This window comes from Sus scrofa, chromosome 11, assembly GCF_000003025.6.
Source record: "Sus scrofa isolate TJ Tabasco breed Duroc chromosome 11, Sscrofa11.1, whole genome shotgun sequence".
NCBI lineage: Eukaryota > Metazoa > Chordata > Mammalia > Artiodactyla > Suidae > Sus > Sus scrofa.
Window position 1 is genome coordinate 15,473,115 of NC_010453.5, and position 21,644 is coordinate 15,494,758.

At 46.2% G+C, this 21,644-nt stretch overlaps 2 protein-coding genes across 2 annotated transcripts in view; one reads left to right on the forward strand and one right to left on the reverse strand.

The window, feature by feature from the left end:
* LOC106505276 (translation initiation factor IF-2-like) lies at positions 4,565-21,624 on the reverse strand. Its single transcript, XM_021065390.1, has 3 exons — positions 21,602-21,624; positions 20,894-21,531; positions 4,565-4,857 (listed from the first exon to the last, which is right to left on the reverse strand). Exons 1-3 carry the CDS (start codon positions 21,622-21,624, stop codon positions 4,760-4,762), a joined length of 759 nt encoding a protein of 252 aa, XP_020921049.1. The 3' UTR covers positions 4,565-4,759.
* Positions 21,062-21,644, forward strand: part of SLC25A15 (solute carrier family 25 member 15) — a 56,997-nt gene continuing 56,414 nt past the window's right edge. Inside the window, 1 exon segment of the mRNA NM_001243910.1 lies at positions 21,062-21,324. The gene's annotated coding sequence lies outside the window, so the exon portion shown is untranslated.

Consider the following 21,644-nt stretch of genomic DNA (forward strand, 5'->3'; position numbering starts at 1 on the left):
TTTTTTTTTTTCCCTGCCTATAAGAAATGCGATCTTGGGGGGGGGGAGGTTCTTCCAGTTTCATTGAGATATAATTGAAGTCCAGCACCGTATAAGTTTAAGGTGTGCATCATGATTTGACATATACACCATGAAATGATTACCACATTAAAGATAATTAATAGAGTAGTTCTAATTGGCCACAAATTTTTAAAAAATGGAATGTCAGTACACTCCAAGAAAAAATAGATCTATCCTTTGAAAAACCATAACTTGTGCAATTGCGCAGAGTAATCATTTATGAAAGCAACAAAAACGTAGCCTAAAAGAAAATGATTTTCCTCCTCCTTCTATTCTGGCATTGATTCATTAGTCATTTTCTTCCCCAAGAAATGCACTTTCTAGAACAAAGTGCCTTTAGCAAGAGGCACCAAATCAACTTAAATAGGTCCCTATACGCATCAGTGACTTGGTGCTAAATGTCTCATGAAATTCTATGCTAATTAACTGGGCAAGCCTTCCATGAAAATGGAAAAAACAAAAACATTCTATATTCCATTTATCAACTGCTCTGTAACAGATCACCCCAATGACTTAAAACAATTTATTATTTGTCATAGTTCTATGGTTGAGGGAACTCAGTTTTGAGGTTCCTGTTTAAGGTCTCTTGTGTGGTTGCAGTCAGGTAGCAATTAGTCTGGAGTAGATTCCAAGATGGGTTTTTTATTCCCATATCTGATGGTTTGGCTGGAATGGCTGGAATAAATGGGCTGCCTGCACAATCTCCTCTTCCTCTCCCCTCCCCACCCCACTCTCCCTCTCCACATGGCCTCTGAAAGGTAGCAGCTTATGCCAGCCCAAAATATGCCCCTTTGGTTTAAGAATTATTTTGAGCAAACATAAAAAAAAGCTCTCTGCTTCCCCCTATTTGCCCAAAAGCAGGACATAAATTTGTGAAGCCATCGCCTCCCTCCTCTACTAAGAAAAACAAAAATCAATCAACAAAGACCATTCTAGACTCTTCTCAGCTCAGAGAGGGCACTAAAGGAATCCATGTAGCCAACCTTACTCACTAGCCTCTATTTTCTATTAGTTCCCCCATATTTTTGCTACCATAGAAACTCAAAATCCTTTGCTTTGGTTTTGTCCCTTTTTTCTTTTTTTTTTTTTTTTTTTTTTTTGTATTTTCTAGGGCCGCACCCGTGGCATATGGAGGTTCCCAGTCTAGGGGTCAAATCGGAGATGTAGCTGCCAGCCTTCACCACAGCCACAGCAATGCCAGATCCGAGCTGCGTCTGTGAGCTACACCACAGCTCAGGGCAATGCTGCATCCTTAACCCACTGAGCAAGGCCAGGGATCGAACCCAAAACCTCATGGTTCCTAGTGGGACTCAACCACTGAGCTACGACAGGAACTCTGGTTTTGTTACATTTCTAAAAATGTATTGCTCCTTGGTTAAGATGTTTTCTAGCCCCAAGGTATACTCAGTCTTTGGAGTTACTCACTTCTGAGTGCTCCCATATGTATGCATGATGCACGTGTTAATACATTTCCTTTTGTTTTTCTCAATATCCTGTCTTTTGCTAATCTAATTTACAGGGTCCCAGCCAATGAACCTAGGATGACTAAATGGAAAAGAGATCCTTTGCCTCCTCTACACCTCTCTACCTGGCTAGCTTGGGCTTCCTCACAGCATGGCATCTTAAGGTATTTGAATTTCTTTCTTTTTTTTTTTTTTTTTTGGTCTTTTTACCATTTCTTGGGGCCGCTCCTGGAGTTCCCAGGCTAGGGGTCAAATCGGAGCTGTAGCTGCCAGCCTAAGACAGAGCCATAGCAATGCGGGATCCGAGCCACGTCTGTGACCTGCACCACAGCTCACGGCAACGCTGGATCGTTAACCCACTGAGCAAGATCAGGGATCGAACCCGCAACCTCATGGTTCCTAGTCGGATTCGTTAACCACTGCGCCACGACGAGAACTCCTTAAGGTATTTGAATTTCTTACATGGAAGCTGGCTTACCTTACTGAGAGGGTTCCACAGGTGCAGTCTACAGCTGCATAGCTTTTCATAACATAGCACTGGGAGTCATATAGCATCACCTCTGTGACATTCTATTGGTAAAAATGAGTCACAGGGGCCAGCCCAGATTTCTAGGGAGGGAACTACATTTCCCTTCCAATTCCAGGAGGAGCGGCTTATTGCAACCATATTTTGGAGACTTGCTACCACATCCTAGCAGACTTTTAAGTCCATTCACTTTATCCGTCTCTCCTGCCACTTTATTTTTTTTTCAATTCCAACCATCCTGATAGTCTTTTAAGAACTTCATATTTCAATTTATATAAAATTTTGCAAAGAACTTTCACATTTATCATTTAATTTGATCATCATGATAACTATTGAGGTAGGCAGGGCAAGGATTTTTTTCCCCATATTACTAAGGGGGAAAATGAGCCTCTGTTACATTAGGTGTGGGAGTTCCTGTTATGGCACAGTGGAAACAAATCTGACTAGTATCCATGAGGATTTGGGTTTGATCCCTGGCCTCTCTCAGTGGGTTAAGGACCCGGTGTGGCTATGAGCTGTGGTGTAGGTCACAGACGCAGCTTGGATCTCACATGGCTGTGGCTGTGGTGTAGGCTGGTAGCTGAAGCTCTGATTCAGGCCCTAGCCTGGGAACTTCCATATGCTGCTGGTGTGGCCCTAAAAAGCAAAAACAAAACAAACAAAAAAACAACTCCTAGAGTTCCCGTCGTGGCGCAGTGGTTAACGAATCCGACTAGGAACCATGAGGTTGTGGGTTCGATCCCTGCCCTTGCTCAGTGGGTTAAGGATCTGGTGTTGCCATGAGCTGTGGTGTAGGCTGCAGACGTGGATCGGATCCTGCGTTGCTGTGGCTCTGGTGTAGGCCGGCACTACAGCTCCGACTAGACCCCTAGCCTGGGAACCTCCATATGCCTTGGGAGCAGCCCTAGAAAAGACAAAAGACAAAAAAAAAAAAAAAAAAAAAAAAAAAAACTCCAAACAAGCAAACAAAAAAAGAAATTAGGTGAGTTGTCTGAAGTCACATGACCAGTAAATGCTAGCCCACGATCCTCCCAACTCATAAATAGGGTTCTTTCCCTGGTTTCTCACACCCTTTCAATGGCATGTTGTGTTCATTGGGCATAATTCCAGCCTGAAGTGACAGGTTCAAGTTCAAATGACAACATTCAGGTGCTGATGTGGGCAGAACCATGCTTCTTACATAAGTATGATAAGACAAATTAAGAAAGAACAAAGGAACACACTTATGGTTTCAAAGGCAGGGGTGGGATAAACTGGGAGTATGGGATTAACAAGTGCACACTACCATGTATTATATAGATGAACAACAAGCATTTACTGTATAGCACAGGGAGCTATAGTCAATATCTTATAATAAACTATAATGGAAAAGACTTTTTAAAAGAACATATATAGGAGTTCCTGCTGTGGCTCAGCTGTTAGCAAAACCAACTAGCATCCATGAGGGCATGGGTTTGATCCCTGGCCTCACTCAGTGGGTTAAGGATCCGGCGTTGCCCTGAGCTGTGGTATAGACCGGTGGCTACAGCTTCGATTGGACCCCTAGCCTGGGAACCTCCATATGCTTCGAGTATGGCCCTAAAAAGACAAAAAGACCAAAAATAAAAAATAATAAATAAAAGAATATATATATGTATAACTGAATCATTTTGCTATACACCTGAAACTAATACAATATTATAAATTGACTATACCTCAATTAAATTTTTTAATAAAAAATACTTTTGAGGAGCTCCCTTCATGGCACAGTGGTTAATGAATCCTACTAGGAACCATAAGGTTGCGGGTTCGATCCCTGATCTAGCTCAGTGGGTTGAGGATCCGGCGTTGCCGTGAGCTGTGGTGTAGGTCACAGACGCGGTTGGGATCCCGCATTGCTGTGGCTGTGGTGTAGGTTGGTGGCTACAGCTCCAATGAGACCCCTAGCCTGGGAACCTCCATATGCCACAGGAAGCAGCCCTAGAAAAGGCAAAAAAAAAAGACAAAAAAAATTTTTTTTTTCTGAGAAAAAGAAAGGGCAAAGAAAACTTTAAGGCGCTATCTACTAGAAAGATTTTAATTAGAATGTATTTCAGATTAAGATTATAGGCATTGATTGCACCAGTTAAAAGACAGGGCCTCTACTATTATATTACTGGAAGGTCCCCTGCTTCCTGCACAAATCATCGGTAGTAGTCGAGTACAAATTTGGCATGAATCATTTACACCACGAAGTAACTTGTAAACCAGTCCATTTTCTCACCTCACCTTCTATTAGGATAAAAGTGAGAAGCAGAAGTTCCCGTCATGGCTCAGCAGTTAGCGAACCCGACTAGCATTCATGAGGACATGGATTCGATCCCTGGCCTTTCTCAGTGGGTTAAGTATCCAGCACTGCTGTGAGCTGTCGTGTAGGTTGCAGACACGGCTTGGATCAGGAGTTGCTGAGGTTGTGGTGTAGGCCAGCGGGCCACAGCTACGATTCGACCCCTAGCCTGGGAAGGTCCATATGCCACACATGTGGCCCTAAAAAGAAAAAAAAAAAAAAAAAAGAGTGAGAAACAAATAGAATGGTTTGGATTTTACTTGCCCTTCTTGTCCTTGGTTTCCTTTTCCTTGGTTAAAATTAGATCTTCACAGATGCTGAAATGGCTTGAAGTCAGAGATGGGAGAGAAAAAGTTGTCAATGAGCCTGCAAGGGAGGTGACTGATGCTTTGATCGTAGGATTGTTCACAGGAAAGCCTGGTACTGGTGAAATAACTTGTAAGTCACTGTATTGGAGCCTCCAGCAGGATAGTGTTGATTAGATTCTTTAACCAAATAATGCTCTGGTAAGGAAAAAAAAAATCTATTTCAAAGGCCATATAATACCGTTAGCTGTAATCTTTTTTTTTTTTTTTTTTTTCCTCTTTTTAGGGCTGCGCCACAGCCACAGCAATTCGGGATCCAAGCCGCAGCTGCAACGCCGGATCCTTAACCCACTGAGCAAGACCAGGGGTTGAACCCACATCCTCATGGATGAGTTGGGTTCTTAACCCACTAAGCCACAGTGGGAACTCCTCAAACTTGATTTTGATCTTATGAAAGATGAGATCATTCTTTTGGGAAAAATAGCAATACCGTTGCCATAATGCACTAATATTAGAGCTGTAATCTAAAATGATACTTAAATGAGTTATGAAAAGCTCAAAGAATCGTGAAGAAAATAATCCACCTTTTCAGGTCTCAAAAATTTATTGATAACACTGATTAGCCTCAGTGGTCCATAATGCCAAGCAAACACCAAAGTCAACAAGAAAAGGCTAGCCTACTATATATACATTGGAGAGTTCATTTCATGGCCCTCCTACCTCCTTAATACATGGGGATGGGCTGAGATAGGTCTTGATACTTTATTTAATTATTTAATCTTTTTAGGACCGCACCTGCAGCATATGGAAGTTCCCAGGCTAGGGGTTGAATCAAAGCTGCAGCTGCCGGCCTACACCACAGCTATAGCAATGCCAGACCCGAGCTACATCTGCGACCTACACCAAAACTCATAGCAGCGACCAGATCCTTAACCCACTGGGCGGGGCCAAGGATTGAACCCACATCCTTATGGATACTAGTCAGTTCATTACTCCTGAGCCACAGTGGGAACTCCCAGGTCTTGGCACTTTTAACAGACAAAGCTATTTGAGGGTGCTATGTGGCATAGGCCACCCACAAAATTTCCATAATTAGAGAAAAACAAACTCTGACATATGTTTTTAAAATTATTTTAAATTTTCATCCAAGAAAGTGAATGCAAGAAAAAGAAGACTAAAGCGGTCACATTAAAACTTCCTATCTATGGTGTTACAGGAGACGCAGCAGAACACAGCACTCCCGGGGTGGGCAAAGCCAGGAACCAGGTTTCACCACTTTCTGTGGCATTTGGGCAGGTTTTATTGCCCTCTATGGACCTCAGCTGCCTCGTCTGTGGAAAAGGGAGTCATGAATGACAGCACCCACCTTACAGAGTGGCTGTGACGTTTAAGTGAGTTAAAATATGTGTGAGTGCTTTAAACAGTGCCTAACACACAGTAATCACTATTTAAGTGTTTGCTTCTGTTATAGTAAAAATTGAAAGGTGGAATGGTAATATCTTTTAAAAATTAATTTAAAGAAAAGTTAATTAAAAATTAAAGAACCTTGTGGAAAACAATTTTTTTTTCTTTTTACAGCCGCACCTGCAGCATATGGAAGTTCCCTGGTTTGGGGGTCAAATCAGAGCTGCAGCTAAAGCCTACACCACAGCCACAGCAATGCCAGATCCAAGTTGCACCTGAAACCTATACGGTTCCTAACCCACTAAACCACAACAGGAACACCCTATTTTCTAAATAAACCTTTTATTCTGAAGGCATTTTAGACATACAGAAAAGTTGCAAAAACAGTACAAATATTTCCCTTACATCCTTAGCACAGACTACCCAAATGTTAACATTTTACCACATTTATTTTTGTCATTCTCATTCTCCCTCCTATTATTTTTTTTCCGCAAACACTTGAGAGTAAGTTGCAAACATAATGTCTTTTACCCCTAAGCAACATTGAATGTATATCCTAGAGACAAAAACATTCTCTTACATAAGCACATCACAATTACAACATTAGGAAATTAACATAGATACAACACTATAATTCTTTGTATAGGCCCAACTCACATTTCACCAACTGTTCCAGTGATGTCCTAAGGAAAAGAAAATTTTCTCTAGGACCCGATCAGAGGTCACACACTGCATTTAATTCTGTGCTTCTTTATCCCACTTTGATTCAGTTCCCTGCCTCAATCGCTCTCCGTCCTTCATGACCTTGATGTTTTTGAAGAGTTCAGGCCAGTTATTTTGTAGTACACTTTCAATTCTTTTTTTTTCTTTTTTTTCTTTTTAGGGCTGCAGCCATGGCATATGGAGGTTCCCAGGTTAGAGGTCAAATCTGAACTGTAGCTGCTGGCTTACACCACAGCCACAGCAAGGCGAGATCCGAGCCGAGGCTGCGACCCCGACAGCTCATGACAACACCGGGTCCTTAACCCTCTGAGTGAGGCCAGGGATCAAACCTGTGTCCTCATGGATACTAGTTACATTCGTTTCCACTGAGCCACGACGGGAACTCGACACTTTCGATTCTTGTTTCTGATTTTTTTCTAGTTGTTAGAAGGTATTCATTTTTAGCAGGAGAACCACAGAAGTGAAGCGTATCCTCTCTGTGCTTCATATCAAGAGGCACAGATGTTTATTTCTCCCATTCCTGGTGGCATTTAAAATGAGCAGCTGGAGGAGGAGGTTCAAAGCGTGAGGTCTGGAAGGATTCAGAGCAGAAGCGCTTCTGTCCCCCTGAAGCTGGGGTGTGCCACCCTTCTGGCACATAGAGGTGTTCTGCCAGCTCCAAACCTCCTGCAGAAAACAATTTTGGTTGAGGATATTAACTTATCTAAAGGACTAATAAACACTGTTCTTTATAAAGATGTCACATGATTTCAAACAGGGCACTCCTGGAGGACACCAAAGCCACGTTACCGTCAGCAACGACTCCTTCCAGACCTGACAGTGAAACTTCTTCAGTCAGCCAGTCCAGGAAGAATATGTTGTTGTTTTTAAGAACTGTAATATATGTCTACATGCAGGTGTTAAAGGAAATGAAATGCAACATTTTTTTTTTAAATAAGGAGACTATTGATTCCAGTCACTGCATGGTGCTGTGGAACCTCTGGAACCTGTGATTCAAAGGCAAAAACCTGGAAAGAATATGGACATTTCTTTCCGTTGTATTATAAAGCTATATGGACGTTTAGCATTGGATGTGGAGAAGAGTTTCTCAAATATTCTGATTATAGCACATCCTTGGGCGGGTTCAGCCTGAGAGTTTAGGAGAGGTCACATCCTGGCACATAGGGAGGCATTCTTGGTTCTCCGCAGCAAGACAGGCAGCCAGGAAAGACCAGCTCTGAGAATTAGGCCTGCTTTCATGTGTCACCTGATACAGAGGGAAAGGGTCAGGCCAGCTCCCTGGACGCAGTGTTTGAAGCCTCTGCTGATAGTTACCTGGAATCCAGTCTGACAGTTATATTTATTGTCATATCACACAGACACACACACACTCCACGCAAATTATATATACTCTAATTCCAAAGCACTCCATGAATGAATGATCATTTGAAGCTTGTTAGCTAGTGAGTTAGAAGTAGAATTCAATGACTAGTGGCTCACAGAGCTGAAAAACTGTTAATGCATGGTATTAATAATGATGTAGAAATAAAGAAAACAGGCTAAATTATACAAGGTTACAAAAGAGCAACAAAGATATTAAAATAGCTGTTTAGCTTAATGATACAATCAATTTCATTTCATTCTTTCTTTTTTTTTTTTTTTTTTTGTCTTTCGAGGGCCGCACCCTTGGCATATGGAGGTTCCCAGGCTAGGGGTCCAATTGGAGCTGTAGCTGCCAGCCTACACCATAGCCATAGCAATGCTAGATTCCAGCCACGTCTGTGACCTACACCACAGCTCACGGCAATGCCAGATCCTTAACCCGCTGAGCAAGGCCAGGGATCGAACCTGCAACCTCATGGTTCTTAGTCAGATTCGTTTCCTCTGCGCCATGACAGGAACTCCCACAACATAAGATCTAAACCGCATCTGGGACCTATGCTGCAGCTAGCGGCAACGACACATCCTTATCCCACTGAGCAAGGCCAGGGATTGAACCCACATTTTCAAGGATATTGTCTCGGGTTCTTAACCTGCTGAGCCACAACAGGAACTCCTCGCTAACCGTTTCAATTAACATGTGACCACACTAGCAAAAGTGTTAAATTATTTCGGACATCTTTCAAAGGCAACATACTAGCTGAAAGCACAGAAAGAAGAGGAGGCTGGACAGCTCACATGGGGCAAAGTCTGTTTTGCAGTTTCCTGGTTTGGGGGAGGGGGTATGGCTGGGTGTGTGGCAAAGCATCCGATGGAATATTTCCCTTCTTTTTTCATAGGTGAAGTAAGGGCTTGTTTTGTCTCTACACCTTCCACAGCGGGACATTTTTATCTTTCTTCCTGTACATACAAATATTTCCAGCTAATCTAGTTTATAAATCAGGTAAAACTAGAGTCTCAAACACCACCTAAAACAGATGAATATATGTATCTGTTTATATGGAATAAATAGAATTATGGGATTAGTATAAACATATGATACTGCTGTGGAGAGTAAGGTTTCAGTCCCCTTGGATGACAAAGATGAGTGAGACCCATGCCTGCCTCAAGGACTGGTGATCTGGGTGGGGTCACAGGTAGGTGAGCAAGTGTCACATAAGGCAATGATGCAAGGGAACACATGCACAGGCTCCTGTGGGGGCCCAGAAGGAGGAGCCTCCTGGATGGCATGAGTCTTTTCACAAGGTCTTCAATGCCCAAAGCCAAGGACAGGGTGGGGAGAAGGGGGCTTTGAGACCTCCGACGGCAGCATTTATAGCATTTACCAGAGGTGAGCTGGAAGAGGCAGTGGTTGTATGCCCTTCGAATTGGGTGGTCTAAATACTTGCCTTTCCCTCTCTGTAAAATGACTCATTCTCAGCATATTTATGTGTAAAACTGCTTTGGACTTTATCAAGGACCAGGATCATGTCATTCTAACGTGAATTACCCAATATAAGACACAGAATTGGGTTGAAGCAGCACTTAGCAAGTGATTTCTGGAGATGACAGAGATATTTCCAGGCACAACTGTGCTCAAGCTGTGTTCCAAAGTACTTAAAATTCCCTGGTGCCCCCCCCCAACCCCCCCATTCTTTCCAGGCACCAGTCTCTCTGCTGCCCTTGGGCTTGGCTCAGAGCTTCCCTACTTGAGCCCCTCCCCACCTGGCAACCTGGCCAAAGATTCCCCAGCAAATGAGCCTCCTCCTCCCCTCTCCTGCCTGCCAGACTCCCCCTCTCACATCTGTTCACTGGGAGGATGGCTGTATCATTTAACTAGCTTTCACTAATGTGTGAAAGCCCAAATTCCTGGCTTATTGTATGAGCTATCACAAAAAATTTAAAAAAATTTTTGCCTTTTTAGGGCCGCACCCACGGCATATGGAAGTTCCCAGGCTAGGGGTCGAATCGGAGCTGCACCTGCTGGCCTACGCCACAGCCAGAGCAACACCGGATCCAAGCTGCATCTGTGATCTGCACCACAGCTCAGGGCAATGCCGGATCCTTAACCCACTGAATGAGGCCAGGAGAACAGGCATCCTCATGGGTATTAGTCAGGTTCGTTACCGCTGAGCAATGACAGGAACTCTGCCCCAAAATTTAATTTTTTAAAAGAAGAGGTTTTACGTTCCAGTAGGCAAAGAGCGTAGCTTCAGCTGAGATTGTTTTCTTTTTGCTTTCCTGGCCTCTTAAATTATGCCCTTGGGAAACAGAGTCTCTGCTTGAGTCAACCTGCTCTGACCCTTGGACTTTAGAATATTCAAGTGCCCTCTGCAGGCAAGAATAATCTTGTTTTACATACAACATTTATACTGTGTGTGTGTGTGTGTGTGTGTGTGGTGTGCACTGCACACACCTCCACCAAACTGTGGAGGGTTCCGTCATCCCGCTTCCCTCATCTAGACCCCAGGGCAGGCCACCCCTCTCCTGGGCCTTGCTTGCTTCAGCGGTCACCTACTTGGTTCCCCTTATTCTCCTTGTCCCACAGTTTCTTCTCTACCCAGCCACCAAAGTGATCCTTAACAACTTCATTTAGGCCGTCTTTGTCACCTATTTCTTTACTTTCTTTTTACAGCCACACCTATGGCAAATGGAAGTTCCCAGGCTAGGGGTCAAATTGGAGCTGCAGCTGCCAGCAATGTGGGATCTGAGCTGTGTCTGCGACCTACACCACAGCTCAGGGCAATGCTGGATCCTTAACCCACTGAGTGAGGCCAGGGATCGAACCCACATCCTCACGGACACTATGTTGGGTTCTTAACTCGCTGAGCCACAATGGGAACTCCTATTTAAAATCTTGGAATCTTCCCCTTGCCCTCAGAATTCTTTCCCCCAGAGGGTAAGAGTTCCCTTTATCATTACATCAGTTTCACAAAATAAACCCAGCACAGCCAGAAAGATGGAGCAGATAAAGTGTCAACACAGAGGCCTGGCAACAGAAGGAGGGGAATCTAGTCACCTTCTCCACACCCCCAGCCTGGAAAGAGATTTCTGTCACACAAGAGTGACAGCAGCCCACACAAGAAGTGATCATTCTACGGACACTGTGAGGTAAGGAGCAAAACATCTTAGCAGGCGGGGGTCTGAGCAGGGCAAGAAAATAATGTGGTGAGTGACCTTGCCTACTGCCCCTGCCTCCGTCCCTCCTCTCTGCACCCCTTGCTCACTGCATCCCCTGACTTGGGCCTTCTTTCTGTTCTTTGCACAGCCTTGCTTTAGGACTGTTGGCTTTGGCTTCAAATACTCTTGGGCCTGGAATATTCTTCTCAAAGTCTGTCCGTGATTAGCTCCTTTCACACCTTCCTGTTTTAGCTCATCAGTCGCTTTGTCACTTTCACCTCTAGTGAAACCAACCTGCCCACTGCATCACGTGGCCTTGTTTTGTTGCCACCCTAGTGGCTCTGTTACCACCTGAAATGATTTTTCATTCACACAACACTGAGTGCCGGCAGAGGGCGCTATCTTATACATTCAGGATACATCCCGGCTCAGACCAGCTCCCTGCCTCCTGGAGCTGACACATGTTGTCAATCCTATTGTTTACTTATTTAGGTCAGCCTGCTTGACTGGAATAGGAGCTGTATGGGGGCAGGGACCTTAGACAGCCTTGTTTTCTGCTTTTTCCCCAGAGCCTATAACTGTGCCTGCTACATCCTTTATGGCCAATCAATATTTGTTGAATGCATGAGCAAATGTTTCTATTTTTTCTTAGGGTACATAAAACAACACTTTAAATTTCTATCGTTGTGATAAAGGTAATTCATTTATTACAAAAAAATGAGGCAAACAAGAAACCTAATTATCGATTATTCAAATAATCTATAACAATAATTAGCATTTATTGACCACTATGTGTCAGTCATTGTAGTAAGTGCTTTATATGTATTATCTCCTAAAATTTCCTGATGCAGATAAGACTGTTCTCCCCTCTTTTTTTATTTTTTGCTTTTTTAAGGCCACACCTGCAGCGTATGGAAGTTCCCAGGCTAGGAATCAAATTGGAGCTGCAGCTGCCAGTCTACACCACAGCCACAGCTATGCCAGATCATAGCCATGTCTTCAACCTATACCACATCTCACAGCAATGCCACTGAGTGGGACCAGGGATGGAACTCACGTCCTCATGGATTCTAGTCAGGTTCATTACCACTGAGTCACAACGGGAACTCCTATTCTCCCCTCTTTAAGAAGAGGAAATTGGGGCTTAAAGAAGTTGCCCACCATCACGAAGCCATCAAATGGGAGGACAGGCCAGTCTGGATTCCAGAGTCCATGCTTTCAACCTCCTCTCTGTGCTACCTCTCCACACACCCACACTCATATCTCAAAGAATGTCTACTTTACTCAACGGTTCCCTCTACCACCCTCTGAATAAGCTCAACACTCTTAGCAGAGCAAGTGGGACTCTTACAGGTCAGGCTGTCTCCTGTGCTGGCCTCCTCTCCTACTCCCCTCACTTCCTACTCTGTGCTGAACCATCACAGCTCCCTGATTTTCCATGCTGCTTTCCCCTCCTTGCCACTGTATATTTTTCCCGCCTTTGTAACTCCTACTCATACCTCAAAACTCAGCTATCCCTTTCTCTAGATGCCCTTCCTGCTTTGCTGGGCTGGATTATGTGCCCTTTCTCTGCTGCTCCCCAGCACCTTGGATGTGCCCCTATAAATCACACTGAATGGTCTTCCCTCATCTCCACATTTCCAGGGATAAGTGCAAAGCTTGGATTTTTATTTGGGGATTGGTTGAGTGCCCTGCTCTAGTGTTTTACACACGGTGGGGAAAGAATCCTACGACAAAGAGAAGGTCATTAGAATGCAGCATGTGCATCTGCAGCAGCATGGATGCAACTAGAGATGATCATACTAAGTGGAATAAGTCAGACAGAGAAAGACAAATACCATATACCATTTGTATGTGGAATCTAAAATATGGCACAAATGGGAGTTCCCATTGTGGTGCAGGGGAAACGAATCTGACTAGTATCCATGAGGATGCAGCTTTGATCCCTGGCTTCTCTCAGTGGGTTAAGGATCCAGTGTTGCTGTAAGCTGTGGTATAGGTTGCAGACATAGCTCAGATATGGTGTTGCTGTGGCTGTGCTGTAGGCCGGCAGCTGTAGCTCCGATTCAACCCCCTAGCCTGGGAACCTCCATGTGTTGTGTGTTGGACCCTAAAAAGCAAAAATAAATAAATAAATATAAATGGCACAAATGAACCTACCTATAAGGGGGTTGATAGCCAAGGGGGAGGGGGGAGGGAGCAGGATGGACTGGGAGTTTGGGGTTAGTAGATGTAAACTCTTACATTTAGAATGGAGAAGCATGAGGCCCTTCTGTATAGCACAGAGAACTGTGTCCAGTCTCAGGATAGACCATGAGGGATGATAATATGAGAAAAGGAATGTATATATAGATAGGACACTGGGTCACTTGGCTTTACCGCAGAAATTGGCACAACATCGTAAATCAACTATAACTAAACAGTAAGAATGTGGCACGTGGACATCCTCATTGGTGAGATCACACGAACATGAAAACGGTGGGCCAAGAGGCACAGGCATTGGGGGGTGGGGCGGGAGTGGTGCTCAATGCATTCGTTCCTAGAACCGTATCTTTCCCTTTATTCTCATCCAGAAGTCTTTTGCTCCTCATTCAGCTTAAAGATGAGATGCTGGGATTTCCCCCTCAGGCCTCAGATTCCAGAGTCTCTACTGATCTCTAGGCTCTGTGGCCTCAAATATACTGGGGCCTTCCAAAGAATGAATGCATCCCTTTTTTTTGTATATCCTTTCAGTGGTTATATCTGCTGGTATTTGCACAGAATAATCAATTTTCTTTCTTTCTTTTTTTTTTTTTTTTTAAATTTTGCTTTTTTGGGCCACACCTGTAGCATATGGAGGTTCCTAGGCTAGGGGTCAAATCGGAGCTACATCCACTGGCCTACACCACAGCCACAGCAATGCCAGATCCGAGCCACGTCTGCGACCTACACCACAGCTCATGGCAACACCAGATCCTTAACCCATTGAGTGAGGCCAGGGATCAAACCTGACACCTCATGATTCTTAGATTTGTTTCCACTGTGCCATGACAGGAACTCCAGAATAATCAATTTGCTAAAAGTGCTTTTATTTTATTATTATTATTATTATTTTGCTTTTTAGGGCTGCACCGTCAGCATATGGAAGTTCCAAGGCTAGGGGTCGAATTGGAGCTGCAGCTGTCAGCCTACACCACAGCCATAGCAACTCAGGATCTGAGCTATGTCCATGACCTACACCACAGCTCATGGCAATGCCGGATCCCTGACCCACTGAGCGAGGCCAGGGATTGAACCCCCATTCTCATGGATAGTAGTTGGATTTGTTTCTGCTGTGCTACAATGGGACTCCCTAGCCCATATTGTCTTAAAACAACGTAGGGGAGTTCCCGTCGTGGCGCAGTGGTTAACGAATCCGACTAGGAACCATGAGGTTGCGGGTTCGGTCCCTGCCCTTGCTCAGTGGGTTAACGATCCAGCGTTGCCGTGAGCTGTGGTGTAGGTTGCAGACGCGGCTTGGATCCTGGGTTGCTGTGCCTCTGGCGTAGGCCGGTGGCTACAGCTCCGATTCAACCCCTAGCCTGGGAACCTCCATATGCCGTGGGAGCGGCCCAAGAAATAGCAACAACAACAACAACAAAAGACAAAAAGACAAAAGACAAAAAAAAAAAACAACAAAAAAACAAAAAACAACAACGTAGGCATTCAGTGATTTGTTCTACAAATGTTTATTGAGCTCTACGACATGCCAGCTATTGTTCTAGATGAGTAATGTTCAATAAAATTTTGGTGGTGATGAAATGGTCTATACCTGTCCTGATCAATATAGTAGCCACTGACCCCAGTTGGCTGTAGAGCACCCCCATGTGGCTAGTACAACTGAAACACTGAGTTTTTAAATTTTATTTCATTGCAGTTAAGTTAAAGTAAGTAGTCACAGGTAATGAGGGGGCTGCCGAGATGGACAGTATAATTCTAGATGCTGGGGAAACATCAGTTAGAAACAAAGATCCTTGCCCTTGTGGAGTTTACACTTTGGATGAAGGTAGAGGTGAGAGAGGACGAGAAAGACAATACATAAAATGTAGTAAGTAAATATGTCAAATAATAAATAACTAAAACATAGCACATGATGTGCTGTAGAAAATGAAAAACATGCAGCAAAGTCAGAAGGCCCGGGTTGCATTTTAAAATAGGGCAGTTGGGGAGTTCCTCTTGTGGCTCAGTGGGTTAAGAACCTGACATAGTGTCCATGAGTATGCAGGTTCAATCCCTGGACTTGCTTAGTGGGTTAAGGGTCCAGTGTTTCCACAAGCTGCAATGTCAGTTGCACATGCATCTCAGATCTGGTATTGCTGTGGCTGCAGTGTAGGTTGGCAACTGCAGCTCCAATTCGACCCCTAGCCAGGGAACTTCCATATGCTGCGGGTATGGCCCGAAAAAGAAAAAAAGAAAAAAGAAAAAATAGGGTGGTTGGATTAATCTCAGAACTTTGGGATCTTTTGTTTTTGATAATTCAGCCCAATCCAATTTCAGCCTCATTTTTTCTCCTTCCCCCCTTCCTTTTCAGAGGAAGAGGAAATTTTATTCCGTCTTGCTCCTTAAGGATGGAGCAAGAAAGGGATAGAAATGGCAGGTTTATCCTTCCAACTGGCCTTGCTCTAGGTTCCCTCTGATGCTGATGGTCTCTGCCAGAGTGAGAGTTCCTTGGAGATGATGCAATGGGGCTTCCTAAGGGGTCGTGTAGGGGTCACCCCAGCCCCGTGTGTGGTGGAGCCCTTTCTTAGAGAAGGGCAGACATGCATCCTTCTGCTGCCATTAGCCCATCCCCAGAACACCCTCTTTGCCTGCCTGAGTAGTCCTAGGGCCCCTGCCCTTCCTGTAACTGATACTGTCCCTCCTGTGAAAGTCATGGGAACCATTGAGAACCCTGCTGCCCTTCACCAGGCCACTGACCCTTCTGACCCGCTGGCCAAGCCTCCCACCTTCAGAATCTCTGTGAGAAACAGGCACCAGTCCTTATGTCCACAAGACCCCTGTCCTCCCACTGTCCCAACACACACACCATGCTCTTCCAAGATCCCCTCCTCATGATCAACTCTGCATGGACAGGAGGTGCACTGAGGAGGGTGCAGGCTGGGCAGCTCCACCAGTGGCCAGCTGCGGAGGGAGCTAAGTGGGTTCCCTTCAGTCTCTTGGTGACCCAAATGATTTGGTGGGGGGGGGTGTGTGGAAATAGGGCTCCTGACACAAGCCCTGCACTGTCCCTGCCTCCTCTCCTCATTTGCCTTTGATTAATGACCAACTTCTCCCCTCACCCCCCAGCCATCCCTTCCCAGTCCAGGCTGTGATGGCAGAGCCTGGGTCAGGCAGGCTGGGGTGATGGATGAGGAAGCATCAGGGTCCGGCACCTCTTAGCTCTGTAAGGACTAATGTCTCTCTTTCTCGCCCTCTCTCTCTCTCATGACCTTCCCCTAAGCATTGAATCTTAGCATCAGTTTGGACAAGAAAAATCCTACCTAGCACCACATTATACTTTTCAGTATTAAATCACAAGCGGTTTTTTTTTTTTTTTTTTTGTCTTTTCTAGGGCCGCTTCTGCAGCATATGGAGGGGTCTAATTGGAGCTGTAGCCGCCGGCCTACACTACAGCCACAGCAATGCGGGATCCGAGCCGAGTCTGCAACCTACACCACAGCTCATGGCAACGCTGGATCCTTAACCCACTGGGCAAGGCCAGGGACCGAACCTGCAACCTCATGGTTCCTAGTCAGATTTGTTAACCACTGCGCCACGGCGGGAACTCCACAGTGGTGTTTTTTTTTTGTTTTTTTGTTTTTTGTCTTTTTGCCATTTCTTGGGCCGCTCCCGCAGCATATGGAGGTTCCCAGGCTAGGGGTTGAATCGGAGCTGCAGCCACTGGCCTACGCCACAGCCACAGCAACGCGGGATCCGAGCCGCGTCTGCAACCTACACCACAGCTCACAGCAATGCCGGATTGTTAACCACTGAGCAAGGGCAGGGATTGAACTGCAACCTCATGGTTCCTAGTTGGATTTGTTAACCACTGCATCACTACGGGAACTCCTTTTTTTTTTTTTTTTTTGCACAAGTGGTATTTCTAACTCCATGTTAAATGATCAATTTACACAACCACCTGGGCATACAACATAAAGCCTTCCTTCTCTGGTTGTCGTTTGATTCAGAGAAAGGGATTCTCCACAAGAGAATAGAGACAAACTTCAGATCTCCGACTGATCACAGTAACCAAAATACATGAGAAGAAGAAAGATTGAAGAACTATAGGCTGGAGGCAGTCTAGCGCAATGGTGACCAAGGCAACTGTTCTGCCATCATTTGTGTCACCTGGCCTGCTCTGGTTATTAGTGACCAAACTAAGGACTATTTCTCCAGATCTGATGATGAGGCTCCCTTTGCAGAGCTGGGTCTAGGCACGTGACCCAGGCTCCAACCATCAGCTGCATCCACAGGAGATCAATTTGGAAATGAGAAACACAAGGCAGCAGAGTGGCGTGGCTGGGGCTTCTCAGGCAAGGCTGGGAATGAAGCTGCCCAGCTTCGGAAGAGCAGCAACTCCAGGCTGAGGCCCTGGCACGAATGGGACAGTGGTACAAACTTTAACATCCAAAGCTCAGAAGGAGCATGGTTTCCATGGCTGACCAGTGAGCAGTGGGTTTGAGGACTTGTTTCAAGCCTTCAGAGTGGACCATCTCCCTGTTCAGCAGCTGTGAGAGTCACCCAGTATCCTTTTAGCAAGATGATTTATGTTTTTGAATTATTTGTGACTCCAATTAACACTTTGTTAAAACACACCCATATGGTATCAGGGCCAAAAATCTTCAAGTGGTGAAATTATTTCTCCTTTTAATATCATTAACTAGCACATTGTGAAATTCTGTTGAAACAGCAAAAGCTCCCTTATCCACGTAACCACTCTGTCCCCTCACCTCTGACCTGTGTCATACCTGCCCTCAAGTCACAGAGCTAGCTGCACTGACACCCCTGGATTGTGCAATTCCAACTGCAGCAAACAGCTGTCTGAGCAAAGAGGTCAGGGCATTGAATTATTTGCTGTTTTGAACCTGGGTCTGAAATACCATTGGGTTGACTTACTTATGCAGAGCCGTGGTGTATGTTGCTAAAATTCTGTTCTCAAGAGACCATTAGGTCCCTGGGAAATTACCCTTAGGACAAAGCTGGCACAGAGACGTCCACGATCTAATGCCAGCCAGGTGGTTTTCCAATCAATTCCCTGAGCTCCTGTGAGATGTTAAGCTTTTACACATCTATGTATTTCCTTTTTTTTTTTTTCTTTTTATGGCCACATCTGTGGCATATGGTCAAATCTGAGTTACAGTTGTTGGCCTATGCCACAGTCACAGCAACACCAGATCTGAGCTGCATCTGTGACCTATGCTGTGGCAACTCTGAATTCTTAATCCACTGAGGGAGGCTAGGGATCGAACCTGCATCCTCAATGAGACCATGTTGGGTTCTTAGCCCACTGAGCCACAGTGGGAACTCCTATTTCTCTATTATTAAATCAGAGATAGCAGGGCCATTGCTGTGAGTGATTTTAAGCTGCTGAAGTCGTTTTATAAAACATTATGGAGGGAGATTTATTCCAGGAGAAATAAATTCTGGTTCCTGCAACCCTCTTGCTTTTAAGAGGAAGCCTTCTGGGAGGTATTGCTGTGTAGCATAGCAGTTAAGTGCATGAGCTTTGTTGAGTCCCAGCTCTTCCCTTCATATCTGCACCTCACTGGGCAAGTTCACTTGACCTCTCTAAGCCTCAGTTTCTTTACCAGCATCGTTGTCCACCATGGTGGTACAGCAAGCAAGACAGCAAGTAGAGAAAAAAAAACATGAGGGTTTGTGCAAAAAGGCAACTTTGTAGATTAGGGGTTAAAAACTTGCATGAAAGTTTCCTGGTTGCTTTTTAGTTTATAGAGTTGAGGCTGAGGGTTGTGAAGGAGAGGTGAGGGAGAGGGGAAATGCAGAAGGCGTGGGGAGAGTGATGAGAGTTTGGAACAGCCCTTTTGAGGGTAGGGAAAAAATGGGCTCAAGCAAGAAAGAACAAAGTATTAGGGGGGAGCTGATGGCTTGGTGAGGGTGCAGACCCTGATCTGGAGGGGCACCCCTCTCCTCCGTGCTGGATTGCTGCAGCAGGCTCCTTGAGCAGGGAGGTTCAAAGGAAGCCTCGATGCTGTCATGTGATGGTTGGAGTTTCAAAAGGTTAAATGACTCATTGAAGGTCACTGAGATTTTTACGCAAGTGGCCTGTCTCCAAGCCCAGTGCTCTTTCTCATCTGTAACAGGAGATATAGCCCTATCCCTATCTCGTTCCCTTGGGCTTCATCTTTCAGGTTTGCAAGAGCCTCTGGGCCAGGCGCTGCGGAAAGGCCCAGTCCTCTAGGATGTTGTACTGTAGGTTCTGCTCCTCATCTGCTGCCCACTGGTTATGTTACATGTCACTTTGGGCAAGTCACTCAAAGCCCCTGGCTTGTTTCTATAATGAAGTTATGTTCTGGAAGCTTGAGTTCTAAAGTGCTGATTTTGGGAGAAGACAGTCTTGTGCTGTGTTGAGGAGCCCCTCATTCACCAGGAGCTCGGACGCCTTCATAGCACCTCCTTCCTCCAGAAGGTCTAGTCAGCTGTGCATCCATGTTTAAAGACTCACACAAGTTACCTCAAATATTTGTCACTGGCCCTCACATAAAATCACTTAAATATACATTGGCAGTAGTCAAACATCACATCCAAACAGGGCAGAAAGTTGTAAAAGAAAATGACGGCACGTTTTAAGGAAGAAAACTGTGTAGAAAAGTCAAATAAATCCATGAAGTTTGAACCAAGGCCCTCTGAAGGCCATGGCTGTGACACTGAGCACCTGTCAGTAATAGACCAAGACCTTTCCAACTGAGTGGATCTGTGTCTAGTGCACTAGAGAAAATTCCTTTACTCCTGGTACACAAGACTTCTTTTTTAAAAAGGGCCGCACCGGTGGCATATGGAAATTCCCAGGCTGGGGGTCGAATCAGATCTGCAGCTGCCAGCCTACCCAAAGCCACAGCCACCAGGGATTCTAGTGGATCTGCTTCCTCCACCACAGCTCACGATAACGCTGGATCCTTAACCCACTAAAGGAGACCAGGGATCCAGCCTGTGTCATGGACACTAGTCTGCTTGGTTACTGCTAAGCCACAACAGGAATTCCCAACAGACTCCCTGAATTGAGCTTTTTAATAAAATGCCGGAGAGCCATAGAACCAACTATAATTCATTAGGAATTGAGAAGACATTTAGGGCTATAGTTTTCATCGGTGGGTGTGCTTTTCCAAATGTCATCAGTGGAGCCGGAGCTCCTCGAAGAAGAATTAGTGGGAAATGTTTTGGGTTTGGTTTTCACCAGCAATAAGTGAATTTATTTTCCATCACTACCTTTCCAGTACTTTCGTACTCAATTATAAAATGAGAGCCTTGAGTTTCGAGTCCGAGCAAGGTTAACCAGCGTAAAGGCATCAGTCACTCGTCCAAACTCCGGGCACCCTCAGCCCCCTCCCTGAGATCTCACTAGAATCGAGCTCACCGAGCGCTTCCGGGAACCGCGAGGCACGAAAGCAACGTGGAGGCCTGGGCTCCCAGCCCTCCCGCCAGCCCCGCCAGCCCCGCCAGCCCCGCCAGCCCCGCCAGCCCCGCCAGCCCCGCCTGCTCCCGGCGAGGGGCGGCCTTTTGGCCTGAGCGCGTCGCCGCACCGCGCCGATTTCCGCTTCCCCGGCGCGCGGCTGGGGGCTGGCGGGCAGGAGGCTCACCGGCCCAGGCCGGCCCCGCGCAGCCCGCCCCGGCTGCAGGGGCGCTCCTGAGCCCGCGGGGCCGCCTGCAGGGAGCAGTCCGGCGCGGGAGGCGGGGCGGAGGGCAGGCCTGGCGCCGACGTGTGTGTGAAGCGGCCGCCCCCGCAGCCCAGGGAGAGTCGAGAGCAGGCGGCGGAGCGCGAGCAGGACGCAGCCGGTCGGCTCGGCGGTGAGCGCAGCCCCGCCGGGCGCTCGCGGGCTGCAGGGAACTGGCCGGGAGGAGGGAGTGGGGAGCGGGCGGGCCTCCGCGCCTGAGCGGCGTGACCTTTCCGGGCAGCTGGGATCCGGGGTCTCGGACCCGCCGCACACGTGCCCGGGGACCCGCGGGCGCCCCACTCCCGGGCGCTGCCCCGGGCTCGGCGGAGACTGCGGGGCTCTGCGGCCTCCTGCCCGCAGTGGTCAACTCCTGGGAAAGGTTGTCCTCCTTTGCCCCCTCGTCGTGTCACCGAGCCTCCGGGCTCCGCGCCATCTGAGTCTCGCGCCGGACGG

Excerpts from the sequence above, each read along its gene's own strand:
- LOC106505276 (XM_021065390.1), bottom strand. The coding sequence starts at position 21,624 with ATGGCGCGGAGCCCGGAGGCTCG. Across the intron at positions 21,532-21,601 it reads GCGCGGAGCCCGGAGGCTCG|AGCCCCGCAGTCTCCGCCGA; the intron begins GTGACACGACGA and ends AGGAGGCCGCAG. Across the intron at positions 4,858-20,893 it reads GCGGTTCCCGGAAGCGCTCG|AGCATTATTTGGTTAAAGAA; the intron begins GTGAGCTCGATT and ends TTTCCTTACCAG.